The sequence below is a fragment of the Muntiacus reevesi genome, chromosome 5 (assembly GCF_963930625.1).
Source record: "Muntiacus reevesi chromosome 5, mMunRee1.1, whole genome shotgun sequence".
Taxonomy (NCBI): domain Eukaryota; kingdom Metazoa; phylum Chordata; class Mammalia; order Artiodactyla; family Cervidae; genus Muntiacus; species Muntiacus reevesi.
Genome location: NC_089253.1, coordinates 41,114,590 through 41,127,560, shown reverse-complemented (window position 1 = coordinate 41,127,560; position 12,971 = coordinate 41,114,590). Strand labels below are relative to the sequence as shown.

General features: G+C 50.8%; 1 protein-coding gene across 3 annotated transcripts; it reads right to left on the bottom strand.

Moving 5' to 3' along the window:
• Window positions 1-34: 34 nt before the first annotated feature.
• On the bottom strand, window positions 35-12,671 carry VPS51 (VPS51 subunit of GARP complex). 3 transcript variants are annotated; one of them, XM_065937685.1, is made up of 10 exons: window positions 12,364-12,671; window positions 11,766-11,895; window positions 3,883-4,029; window positions 3,590-3,809; window positions 2,755-3,472; window positions 2,168-2,383; window positions 1,746-1,964; window positions 1,197-1,318; window positions 1,023-1,110; window positions 35-414 (listed from the first exon to the last, which is right to left on the bottom strand). In XM_065937685.1, exons 1-10 carry the CDS (start codon window positions 12,586-12,588, stop codon window positions 154-156), a joined length of 2,346 nt encoding a protein of 781 aa, XP_065793757.1. In that variant the 5' UTR covers window positions 12,589-12,671; the 3' UTR covers window positions 35-153. The 3 variants fall into 3 exon arrangements, with proteins under 3 accessions (XP_065793757.1, XP_065793759.1, XP_065793758.1); XM_065937687.1 differs by lacking the exon at window positions 11,766-11,895 and having other exon boundaries at window positions 12,364-12,483; XM_065937686.1 differs by lacking the exon at window positions 12,364-12,671 and having other exon boundaries at window positions 11,755-11,866.
• Window positions 12,672-12,971: the final 300 nt, after the last annotated feature.

Here is a 12,971-nt window from a genome sequence, read left to right as displayed (position 1 = left end):
CGCCCCGCCTCCCCGCAAGCGACACAGAGGAGGAGACAGCACGACTTTATTAGGCAGTAGGCAGAGCTTGAGGGGAAGGGCCGCCGGGGCAGCAGACCAGGGGATGGGAGGATTGGGGCGACTGGGCAAGCCCGTGTAAGGCCGTGACGGAGCCTAGCCGCGCTCACAAATGACCTCAACGACACTGGGTTCCATGGGCACTGGGTCCGGGCAGCGCAGGGCAGCTGAAGCCACCACTTCGTCCAGCAGCAGGTGCACAAGCTCCTCATCGGCCACGAAGCGCCACAGATAGAGCTGCAGGAAGTGGCAGTCCACCTGCACCTGCTGCAGCCCGAAACGCCCGAAGGTGCGCAGCCGCACGCACTCCAGCAGTGTCTTCAGGCTGATCTTGATGATGCCAGTCAGCACCGACACCTGTGGACGGGGACACAGGGATGCAGAGACGCTACAGCAGGTGGTGGGTGGGTGCGGGATCCCTGAGGGGACCGCGTTCCGTGCAGGGGCCAGGGAGTCAGCAAAATGCCAGTAGCTGTGATGGGGTAGAAAGTCCCAAAACCCAGTAAGAGGGAAATAGGATGTTTGCCTCATCACCTGGAGGGGAGCAGATGAGGGCCCAGCGATCTGAGGCAGAGATGGGGTCAGCAGGGACTTAGGGAGGAGAAAGGCTTACTACCTTGGAGAGAGAGCACCAGGTCCCTAAGCGTGGGCTTGGGTGGGGGCAGAGATCATGGGGTGAATGGCCATCCCCAGGGAGGAGCTACGACTATGGAGGGCGTAAGAACAAGGGCAAAGAGGTAGACTAGGTGACCCCTCAGACGCAGGCTTAGAGCACACCCAGGGCAAGGCCGAGAGCGATGTGATGGTCGTGGTGGGGCGCTGGGTGAGCACTCGCTCCTAGATACATTTCCCAGAAACAGAGACAAGGGGACTGAGTCCCAGGGCTTCCTGGGGCCAGTGTGGGGCTGCTTCAGCCAACCTTCCCAAGGGGCCCAGGGAAGGCAGGGTCACTGGGGAATTCGAACCTTATTGAACTCCACAGGGCTGAACACGTCAATTCGCTCAGAGAACAGCTTCTGAATGTTGCTCAAGAGGTTGGTGTCCATTGGGGCACTGGATGGGAGGAGAGAAGCCATCAGAGCCCACCCCTGCACCCGTCTTCCTTCCCCACCACCCGGGGCCACCCTGACCAGCCAGACCTGGGTGTATAGCTGGGTGCGTAGCGGCCCTGCTGCCTGGAGCTGCTGTAAACCGAGAAGGTCCTCTTGCTGGAGTCGCTGCTCTGGGCCTTCCGAACACCCTCCTCATACAGGAGCCCCACCTGGCGGCAGAAGCAGGAACTGCAAGGAGGCCAGAGCATGGGGAACTTCCAGCCCACCAAGGATGCCCTAAGTTACACTCATATGTTACAAGAATCACATGTTACGAAATAAACACAAGGTAGTTGGGGGGGGGGGGGGCGGGTAGGGGCTGTGCCTCGCTGGCACCCAGTCATTACTTATAGAACCAGTGGAGTGCAGCAAAGGTGGAACACGAGTTGGTACTGAGGCCCAGCCTTCAGTGTCAACCCTGCCCTGATTTCCCGGTGACTCTGGGCCTCAGCTTCCTCCTCTGAGGTGAAACAGGGGTGATGATGCCACTATGGCCGAGGCAGAAGGAGGCCAGAGATGCAGGCACTGCCTGACCCCAGCTGTCTTGAACCTTAGAGGGCTGGTCCCCCAGCACCGCCGGCCAGCCTGGGGCAGCACCTGCACATCGATGGCTGTCGTGTCCTCCACCACCCGCTTCATGACAGCACGCACGTTCCGAGGCTCCAGGGTACTGAGCCAGTCCCGTGTCTCCACGCTCTTGCGCAGCATCTGCGATATGACCAGGCCCTGCACCTTCACGTAGTGGGTCAGCAGGCGTCGTGCCGTCTCCCTGGCCTCCGCACACAGTGTGCTCACGGGCGTCACTGGAGACTGATCCTGAGCCACGGACGCAGAGGACAGGCAGTCAGCGGGTCCCAGGAGCAGGCTCTGCCGCCAGTCCCCACCAGGGCCTGGGCACAGGCTGGGCACCCAGGGGGAGGCTGAGTCGGGCACAGGCAGCCCTAACTGTGAGCGCAGTGACCAGTCTCCTGTGCTCCTAGCTTCACCACACCCCACCTTGCTATGAGCCAGCAGTTCACCTGCACCAGAAACTGTTCATCCGTGAGGGTGAGGATGTAGGAGATGGTGGCCGTCTCGTAGTCCAGGCAGAGGCGGGAGAGCAGCAGGAGCAGGGCAGGTGGCGTGGCACCCCCCTTCTCCCCGGGGCTGTCGCAGAAGCTCTGAGCCGTCTGGCACATGGAGCGGATGAAGCCCACGATGAGGCTCTCACGGACGCCCTGGCTGCAGAACTCGCCCTGTGAGGAGGAGGGGGCCTAGATACACAGCAGGTCCCCTCTTCCAGGCAGAGGCTGCCAGTGATGTTCTACTGGGACCCCAAGTGCCGTGGCCTCTCTCATCCTGTTTCCGGTACCTGAGAGCAGCTCCCCTGCTTGGAGAAGGGACTGCAAGGGGACAAAGCCTGCACTGGGGACCCTGCTTGCAAATGCCCTCAGAGCCTGCCCCACCCCTCCAGGCCGTGGCAGTCTTCAAGACAGCCTGAAACCACATCCAGCCTGCTGGGGCAAAGACTGAGGGCCCTGGAGCTGTCAAGCCACATGCAGGATGAACAAAAGAATGCCCCAAAAAGGAGGGGAAAAAAAAGAGAATGCCCAGGGACAGGCCGTACCCGGAAGTAGGGCTTGTTGGAGAAAGACACCTCCTTGGCGGTGAAGAGGTGCACAGAAGCCAGCGAGGCCTTAATGTGGCTCAGGATGGAACTGGCCACATTGGCCAGCAGCTCCGCCAGGCCGGGGCCTTCCTTCCCAGCAATTCGAGGGGCGGCCAGCGCCTGCCGCACATCCGTCAGGCTGCCCAGGAAGGCCGCTTGCAGGCCCTGCAGATGGTGGCCCAGGCGCTCGCCGGCCACGCGCTCCACGATCTCAGTGGCGGCCTCCGCCAGCCCGGCAGCGGCCAACAGGGCCCCGGGTGCGCGCAGGCGCCGGTGGAAGCGGTCCAGCGCCCGCACCAGCAGGGAATTGTCTCCGCCGCCCTGCTCCTGCGCCAGCCGCCGCTCCACCAGCGCGAAGTAGCGGCTGCCCAGCTCCCGGGCAAAGGCTGCTAGCTTCTCGGCGCCCGCCGGGCCCTGGGCCGCAAACAGCTCCTGGTAGGCCGCCGCCACCTGGCAGAGGCCACCGACGAAGCCGCTGCCGCCGTGGTCAGTGAACTCTAAGACGTCGGGAGCCGGAGGAGAGGGCCCCAGCTCCGCCTCCAGGCTTCTCAGCTCCTCCTCCAGCCGCCCTCGGGCGTGCGCCAGGAACTCCTCGCACAGCTCCTCCGCGGGCTCGCCCAAAGCCAGCAGCAGCTCCACGCACTCGGCTTGCTCAGGGGCGCCAGAGCCGCCCTCCCTGCAGGAAGGGAGACGGAGGTGAAGGGCAGGAAGGCAGAACTCGGGGCGGGCGGGGGTAGGGGAGGAGCAGACCCGGGAGCCCAGCGGTGGTGGCTTGGTGGCCCAGGACCCACACCTGAAGCGCTGCCGAAGCTGCTGGGCCAGGCGAGCCGTAATGACCTGGCAATCGTCCTGGATGGCGCGGAAGGAGGGCAGGTGCTGGTACTGCTGCAGCACGGCCCGCGCGCGGCCCTGGTATCGCACGGCCTGCCCGTAGGCGCCCAGCTCCACGCACTTGGTGAGGCGCGAGGGCAGCTCGAAGAGGAACTGCAGCTTCCGTAGCAGCGCGTGCACCCCTGGGGGACAGGCGGAGGTGGTGTCAGCCTCAAGGGTGGCCCACTGTAACACCGGCTCTGGGGCGCGGCCCACCTGCCAGCTTGGTGATGCGCTCGTGGCGGTCCTGCAGCGTGGCGCTGATGCGTGCGCTGAAGTCCGTGATCACCGCCATGTTGGTGGCCAACCGGTCCATCTCGTCCTCCATCTTCCGGAAGTCGTTCTTCATCTTCCGGATGGTGTCTGGGGGGACAGGGGCGCCGGAGAGGGAAAGGCGGGTGACTACGGGCGCGAGCGGGACTCAGCTTGACACGCGGTCCGGGTGCCCTCACACACACTTGCCCCTTCCCCCCAGCCCCGGACGCGCCTGAGCTCACTCCTGGAGGGTCACATGGGTGACCTGGTGCTTGGAATGGGCGGCAGTGGTGCTGGTCACCAGGCGCCAGGGTGAGGTGTCATCTCAGTGCCCCAAAGGTTTGTTGGGCACCCCCTGTGTGCCCCAGGCTTGGATGCAGAGAGAAGATGGCCCATAAAGCCGCAGTCTTTGTTCTCAGAAGATGCCCAGATTCAAAGGAGGGTACCAGAACCTGTCCGCTGGGTCCCAGGGGCATCCTCTATGCCCAGCACCCTGCCTGGCACAGGACAGAGAGTAAATACTTGTGCGCCCTTATCTTTTTCCTGGACTTCCAAGCCGTTGGCCTTCTGGAACACGACTGACCGTCTCTGAAGGGCCCTTTCTCTTCAGTCCTGACAGAAACCTACCTAAAGAGGCTGTTCTTCCTTTCCACCCAGGTGCTCAGGGCTTGGCCCCTTAAAGCTCCTACACAGCTGCTGCTTCTCCCTTTGAAGACCATGGCATCGAACCGCACCCCTTCTTGTTGCCATCCCATTGTCCCCTTTGCTGTGTCTCTCAGTTCGGGATCACTTTCACCTCCTTGAGCATCCATGAGGATGAAGCTTAGGACATTCCTGATTCTGTTTGCTGACCTCCTTAACTCCATCAGTTCCTGCCTCTCTCATCCACGCCACCCTCTGCTTGCCCTCACTAAGAACTGCCTCCTCTAAAACCTCAAAGCTTCCCTGGTGGTCCATTGGTTAAGAATATGCCTGCTAATGCAGGGGACACAGGTTCGACCCGTGGTCTGGGAAGATCTCACATCCTGAGGAGCAACTAAGCTGGAGTGCTCCAGCTACTGGGTGCGTGAGCCGCCAGTAAAGAAGCCTATGTTCCCTAGAGCTGGTGCTCCCTAACAAGAGAAGCCGCCTCAATGAGAAGTCTGTGCCCTGAAATGGAGAGTGGTCCCTGCTGGCCACAACTAGACGAAGCTCTTGCATGGCAAGAAAGACCCAGAGCAGCCAACAATAAGTGTGTGTGTGTGTGTGTGTGTGTGTGTGTGTGTGTGTGTGTGTGTGTGTGTGTGTGTAAGAAAGACCCAGAGCAGCCAACAATAAGTGTGTGTGTGTGTGTGTGTGTGTGTGTGTGTGTGTGTGTGTGTGTGTGTGTGTGTGTGTGTGTGTGTGTGTCTGTGCCCTGAAATGGAGAGTGGTCCCTGCTGGCCACAACTAGACGAAGCTCTTGCATGGCAAGAAAGACCCAGAGCAGCCAACAATAAGTGTGTGTGTGTGTGTGTATTTAAAAACATTTAAAAAATAAAATAAAACCTCAGTTTCAAGTCTCACTGCCCTCTGTAATCCCAACCACTCATCCTGTGGACCACACTCTAAAACTCCTTTGGCTTTTTCAGGAACTCCAGACTCCTTGGCCCAACCACTGGTCACTACTTGCAATACCTCTCGTGGCTGCACTTCCCTCCTCACTCCTTTTAGAATCGGTGGGCCCCCACCAGCACTGTCACCCATTTGCAAGCCTCCTTGCCTCTCCTGACCCCGACTCCCATTATTTATCAGCAAGATCCTACCTACCACAGGTTAAGCCCAATTAGCAACCCACCGCCTAAGAAGGAACAGTTGAAAATGGGCCACAAAATCACACCAACTGGCCTTCCCTTAATGTTACTGAATAGGACTTAGGTCCCAAAGCAGTACTGCCTATTGGTCAGCCATCCTTCAGATGAGTCTGTGATCCCATTTTCCAAACTAACATTTTCTCCTCAGTCCTCAAAACTCCAATATATGCCCCCAACTCTCAAATGGTGACCCTGATTCACACTACACAGAGAAAATACAAGTAAACGTCAACTCCCTCCAAATCTGCAGAGTGAATGGACCTCGATGGGGTCTCCTTCAGTCCCATGGCTGTGATGACTCAGACATTTCTGTCTCCGGGCCTGACCAGAGCCCTGCTAACAACTTACTTAACACTTTGATGCAGATGGCAAATGGGCACCTCAAATATGACAGGTCCAAAACAGAATTCTTGACTCTCCCCAAACCTGTTCCTCCACTAATCTTTTCCATTCTGGCTCCTTGCCATTTCTTAAGAGTCATCTTTGACTTTTATCTCTCCTTTACCCTACATTCAGTCCATCAGCAAGTTGTGTCAAGTTTACCTCCAACATTTTCTTTTCAAGCCACTATCACTTCTTGTTTAAATACTTCTAGCATTTCCCAACTGACTTTCCTAACTCCACTCTGGAACTCATCATCAATATGTGTAACAGAGAGCAATGAGGATGAAATGAAAACATATCTATTATAGGAGACTTTAATCCACTTTGTCAATCCATGACAGATCAAAAACACAAAAGCCAAATGAAGCTTCAGAAGACCTAAATAACACAATACGGAAAACCTACTTGATTTATAATCAAGATTCCATAATACACCAAAACCTTACCATGTATTAGGTCATAAAGGAAATCTCAATAAATTTACAGAAGAAACTGAAGTGGTACAAAAAGCATTCTCTGATCACAATGCAATGAAATTGGAGATTAATAACAAAACTAAAAAATAAAAAGATCCCATTATTTAGAGAAAATCCTCACTCTTCTCAACTATTGGATCAAAAAGGAAATCAAAACAAAGGAAGCTGGGTCTTCGTTGCTGTGCTCGGGCTTTTCTCTAGTTGCGGAAAGTGGGGGCTACTCTTTCTTGCGATGCTTGGGCTTCTCATTGCAGCGGCTTCTCGTTGCAGAGCACGGGCTCGAGGGTGTGCAGGCTCCCAGTAGTTTCGGTGCCCGGGCTCTGGAGCACAGGCTCAGTAGCTGTGGCACACAGTCTTTGTTCCTCCGTGGCATGTAGGATCTTCCTGGACCAGGGATAGAACCCATGTTTCCTGCACTGGCAGACGGAGTCTCTACCACCAGGGAAGGCCTGCTACACCTTCTTGAATTATTATTTCTCCTTTATGGCAATATTTTTTTAAATCTATTTGTCTACTTTTTAATTGCTATGGTTTTATTTTTCACTTGTTAAATAATATTCAAACATAAAAGTGATCCATTTAGGAATTCATTTATTATGCATAATAATGTTTATCTTTTATAGACATGTAGCTCTTTCAAAAGCTACTACAGGTACTAGGACAAAAAACCTGATTTTTTTTTTTAAACTATAGACTTTATTTAGATTTCATGGATTTTTCCACCAATGTTCTCTGTTTTATTTTTCCTCCAGGATCCAGTCCAGGATTCCATCTTGCCTAAGCCTGACTATTTGGGAAAGGTAGTATCTGTCAGGTTTCTTCACTGTAACATCACTGTTTTTCCTTTCTATACCCTGTTTCTTAAAGTGAAAGTGAAGTCGCTCAGTCGTGTCCGACTCTTTGCGACCCCATGGACTGTAGCCTACCAGGCTCCTCCGTCTATGGGATTTTCCAGGCAAGAATACTGGAGAGGGTTGCCATTTCCTTCTCAAAAAAAAAACCTGATTTTTTAAAAGTGATTTTTAGATTTGCTTTGTGTTTGAAACAAGGCATTAAACATTGTGTTTCACCTATAAAATTTTGACTGAGTTATGTAGCATTTCATTACCTGTTTCCCCATTTGTAAAATGGATATATAGTTAACTACTTCAGATGTGTAAGAATTTAATCAATATATGTTAAGCACCTCAGTGATTTTATATTAAACACTCAATAAATATTGTCTAGTATTAGCCAAAGTTGCTATTATTTATAATTACTAATAAATCAGTTATTACAAAAAAAAACTCTATTCAATTAACCTGAAAGCTTACCTTATACCAGTATTATACTGTCTTGATTTTGTAGATTTGTAGTAAATTCTGAAACCAAGAAATGTGAGTCCTCCAACTTTGTTCTTTTTCAAGATTTTTTGGCTATTCTGGATCTCCTGCATTTCCTTATAAATTTTAGGATCAGCTTGTCAATTTACGCAAATAAAGGCATTTGGAATTTTGATAGGAACCGCACTGAATCTGTAGATCAGTTTGGACGTATTGCCACCTTAAATATTAAATAATAAGTTTTCCAGTCTATGAATATGGGACATCTTTTTATTTATTTAGGTATCCTTTAATTTCTTTCAACACTGTTTTAGTTTTCAATGTGCAAGTCTTATACTTGTACAGGTGGTAACATCCCCTTTCTCATTCCTGGTTGTAGTAATTTGAATATTCTCTCATTTTTTCTTGGTCTAGCTAGGTTTGTCAATTTTGTTGAGCTTTTCAAAGAAGCAACTTTTGGTTTCATTGATTTTCTCTATTGTTTTCTATGCTTTTAATTCTAATCTTTATTATTTCCTGACTTCTACTTGCTTTGGGTTTAGTTTGCACATTTTTCCTCTTAACTTTCTTAGGTAGTAGGTTATTGATTTAAGATCTCTCTTTATTTTTAAAACTATTTTTGGCTGCGTTGGGTCTTCGTCGCTGTGCACAGGCCTTCTTTAGTTGCGGTAAGCAGGGGCTACTCTCTAGTTGCAGCACGTGGGCTTCTCACTGAGGAGGCTTCTCTTGTTGCAGAGCATGGGCTCTAGAGCTCACAGGCTTCAGTAGTTGTGGCGCACAGGCTTAGTTGCCCCAAGGCATGTGCAAACTTGCTGGACTAGGGGTCGAACCCATGTCCCCCGCATTGGCAGGTGGATTCTTAACCCCTGGACCTTCAGGGAAGTCCTCTCTTTTTTAATGTAAGCATGTACAGCTATAAATTTCCCCCTGAGCACTGCTTTGGCTTCATCTCATTGGGTTTGGAATGTTGTTTTCATGTTCATTCATCTCAAAGCATTTTCTGATTTCTTTGTGATTTTTCCTTGACACATTGGTTACTTAGGAGCATACTGTTTAATTTTGACAAATTTGCAAATTTCTCAAATTCTTTTCTGTTATTGATTTATAATTTAATTCCACTATGTTCAGAGAACACTAATCACTTGATTTCAATGCTGTTAAATTTATTGAGACTTGTATGGCCTGTGATATGGTCTATCCTGGAGAATGTTCCATGTACACTTAAGAAGAATGTGTATTCTGATATTGTTGCAGGAGAGGGTTTTGTATGTGCCTGTTAGGTCTATTTGGTTTAAGTGTTGTTTTCTTTTTTAAAATTTATTTATTTTTAATGGAAAGGTATATTGCTTTGCGGTATTGCGGTGGTTTCTGCCATACGTCAACATGCATCAGCCGTAAGTATACGTATGTCCCCTCCCTCTTGAACCTCCTTTCCACCTCCCACCCTATCCCACCCCTCCAGGTTGTCACAGAGCCCCAGTTTAAACTCCCTGAGTAAGTGCTATTTAAGCCTTCTATTTTCTTGCTGTCTTTCTAACTGTTCGCTCCATTTTTTGAAAGTGGGATATGGACATTTCTAACTATTATTGCTGAATTTCTGTCTTTAATTCTATCCAATTTTGCTTTATGTATTTGGGATTCTCTTGTTAGGTTCATAAGTGTTTATATTTGTTAACATTTTAATGAGCTGACTGTTATAAAATGTCCTTCTTTCTCTTTAGTAACAATCTTTGTCTTAAATATTATTTTGTCTGAATTGGTACTACTATCCCAACTCTCTTGTGGTTACTGTTTGCATGAAGTATCTCTAGAGTTCTTATGATCAAGACCAAAAACCTTATTTTGTCTACAAAGGGCCCTCCTGATGGGGCCCCACAGTCTCCTCCAGGTTCATGTCATGCCTACTCCCCTTAAAAATAAAAACAACAAAAAACCTAGCTCATTATGTTTCCACTCTTACACTAGATTTTCTTGCAGTTTCTTGGGCACCACATCTGCCATCCAGTGTTCAAGTTGAAACCAGGGCATTCTGTTTATTCAGAGCTCCTCAACACTATGTCCTGTCAATGTTGCCCCTAACACTTCTTAGTTTACTCATCACTGTCCATCTCCACCATTATCATCCTGGAGTAAGCTCCCAGAATCTCTGGTCTGGACTACTGAAATGGCCTCACTCTAACCACATTTCCAATCTATTCCTTCCAATGCAGCTAGGAGCTAGAGGGATCTTTTCAAAACAAAAATCATAACAGCTTGATTAGCTAAGTATGCTTTAGATAAAGGTTAGATTCCTTACTGTGCTTTGGAAGGTCTCTCTATCACACCTATCCACCTGACTGCCTCTGGCCACAGTCTGCTTTCCCTCCTGCTACAGTAGATGGGCTCCTGACCTTGTGTTCAGGTGAACCTCTCCAATGTGCGCTGCTCAATCCCCTCCTTCTTTCCTGAGGACCTTGCCTCTGTAGTTTCTCCCTCTCTTGCATCACTGATGAGCACTCCATGAGCTAACATATTGGTCAAGCTTATCAATTTCTTAGAATGCTTTTCTTCATTTATCTTCTAAGACACCCAGGGTCCTGGTTGTTCTCAAACTTTCCCAAATGTTTGCTCCTTTGAAAAAGAAGATTTGTGAGATTTTCCTTCTCTTCGTAACTTCCAAATCTTAGGATGCCCCAGGCTTCAGTCCTCAGGCCTCTTCCCTCTGTACACTCCCTCCCTAGATCTCATCATGTTCCACTTGTGTCTCAAGTTCCAGCCTTCTCTGAACTCCAGATCCCTCAACTAACAAACTTTTAAGAATTTGAGCCATTCTACTTTTCCATTGCACCCATCCTGGTCCATACAACCAGCGCCTTGCCTGGACTGTTAAAACAGCCTTCTGATGTGTGTCTCTACCATCCTTGCCTCCCTATAGTCCACTTTCAACAGGGGACAGAAGGGTCCTTTTAAAACAAAAGTCATGTCACCTCATCTTCTGTTCATTTCATTTCACTCAGAGTAAAGATAATATACACTGCAGGTAGACGCACAAGATCTGCCTCTAGGACTAAGTACATGTGGGTCCAAAATTATTACAGAAGTCTGAGCAGTACATTTCCCCAACAAAGGACAGAAGCTAGTGTGGATGAAAGCTGAACACTGTCTAGCACTGTCTTGAACAGAGAATAAAGCGAACAGAAGGGGGTGGAGGGATGCCTTTACATGATCTTTGTTCCTTAATGACATACATTTTCTGTCTCTTTGCTTCATTTACAAAAAGAGAAAGGAAGAAGAAAAGGGGAAAGAGGAAGGAAGAAAGGAAAGAAGAGAGAGAAAGAAGAAAAGAGAAATAAGCCCATTCTGATTCAGACTTGAAACAAAAGAAAGTTACCACTAATGAAAGAAACTGTTACTGAGGCTTCCTTAGTGTCAGAGATTCTAAGTGCTTCAGATAAATTAATTTCTTTTTAAAATTTCATTTTGTCCTTTTCTCCCTTTTGGTCCTCAAAACAACCCTCTGAGAACAGTTATTACCTCAATGGTTATCAAACCACAAAAGCTCTAAGAGAGAGATGAGAGTGGATTTGCGTCAGGGCAGGACCATAATCTGGGTCTGCTCTGTCTAAACCCTCTGCTGGCTTCCCCAACACTGAAGGAATGGGGCATGTGGGACTGTGAGGATTTGTGTCCCAGTCTCAGGAAGATCCTCTGGAGAAGGAAATGGCAACCCACTCCAGTACTCTTGCCTGGAAAATCCCATGGATGGAGGAGCATGGTAGGCTACAGTCCATGGGGTCGCAAAGAGTCGGACACGATGAGTGACTTCACTCACTCACTCACTCAGGAATCACCTGTCGCTGAGATGAACTTGTTGTAGTTCTCATAGACCAAGGTCTGCATGTCGCTGTCTAGAGCCCGGATCTGCCGCACCATGTCCGTCTCACTGTCCATCAGCTGGGCCAGTGGGCACTCTCTACGCAGCTGGAGGAAATTAGGTGGTTAGTGTTCAGGACAGGGGGCACTCATGTCCCCAACTGGTAGGCTTTTGGTGCAAGAAAATCCTGATCCCACCCCTGTCAAGAATTTCAGACAAGGAAACTATAAGTGGCATAGCTCAAGAGTTACCAGGTTAGACTCTATTTGAGGTTTGTCAGCATTTCAAATCCTCAGATGTAGCAAGTCCTGGTCCTTCCTATGCCAGTCAGCGCCTGGGACACGCCCCCTATTTCGGGTCTATCTGAACATCAGCCCAGGAGACCTCAGACTTCACACCACCTCAAGCCAGTTCAAGTCTGCCCACGCACCCTTATCCTCCAGTTCTGCCCCTACAGCTCCGCCCAGGGCTGTCCTGCTTTTATGAACCCTTCCTCCCACACCCCCGCAAAAAGTCGGAGGCATGATCTGGGGCGTAATATATCAGGGGCCTGTTCCCCCTCCCCCTACACACACCTTATCCAGGTATACTTCCGGGTCGAAGTGCGCCCCATTGAGATCGGTAGGGTCCAAGGGGTCCGGCCCCGAGGGGCGTCCCGCCGCCTCCCCCTCTGAGAGGCCGTAGTAAAGCTTCAGCATTCCGTGCGCCTTCCGCCGACGCTCTGGAGCCTCCGCCTCGGGTCCTTCCGGAGAATCCCCAGGTCCAGACCCTGGGCCAGGCGCAGCGGCTGCCGCCGCCATGGCTCCAAGTGTCGCCCACAGGCGTGAGGCCGGGCTGGGGACAGGGAGGAGGCACTTCCGGGAGCCATAAAGTTGTTGTTGAAACGAGGCAGTCCTTCAGGTGAAACGTCCCCCTGCAGCCTCGAGTCCTTCGAGACTAGAGTTCCCCCGCATGTTTTCTCCCCGAGCTCAGAGGTTCCGGGAGAGTCCTGGGTTTCCCCCTCAGCTTCTCAGATGGAAGAACTGGTTGGGTCGCTGTCTTCCCGGAAGGAGGACTAGCCGTGGCTTCCACCCTATGTCCCTAGATGCAGTGGAGGGAGCGCGGGCCAGTGGAGCCAGAAAGCGTGTTTCTGGCATCCTGCCACTGCCTTGTTGGGGGGAGAGGGGGCGGGCAGCAGCTCATT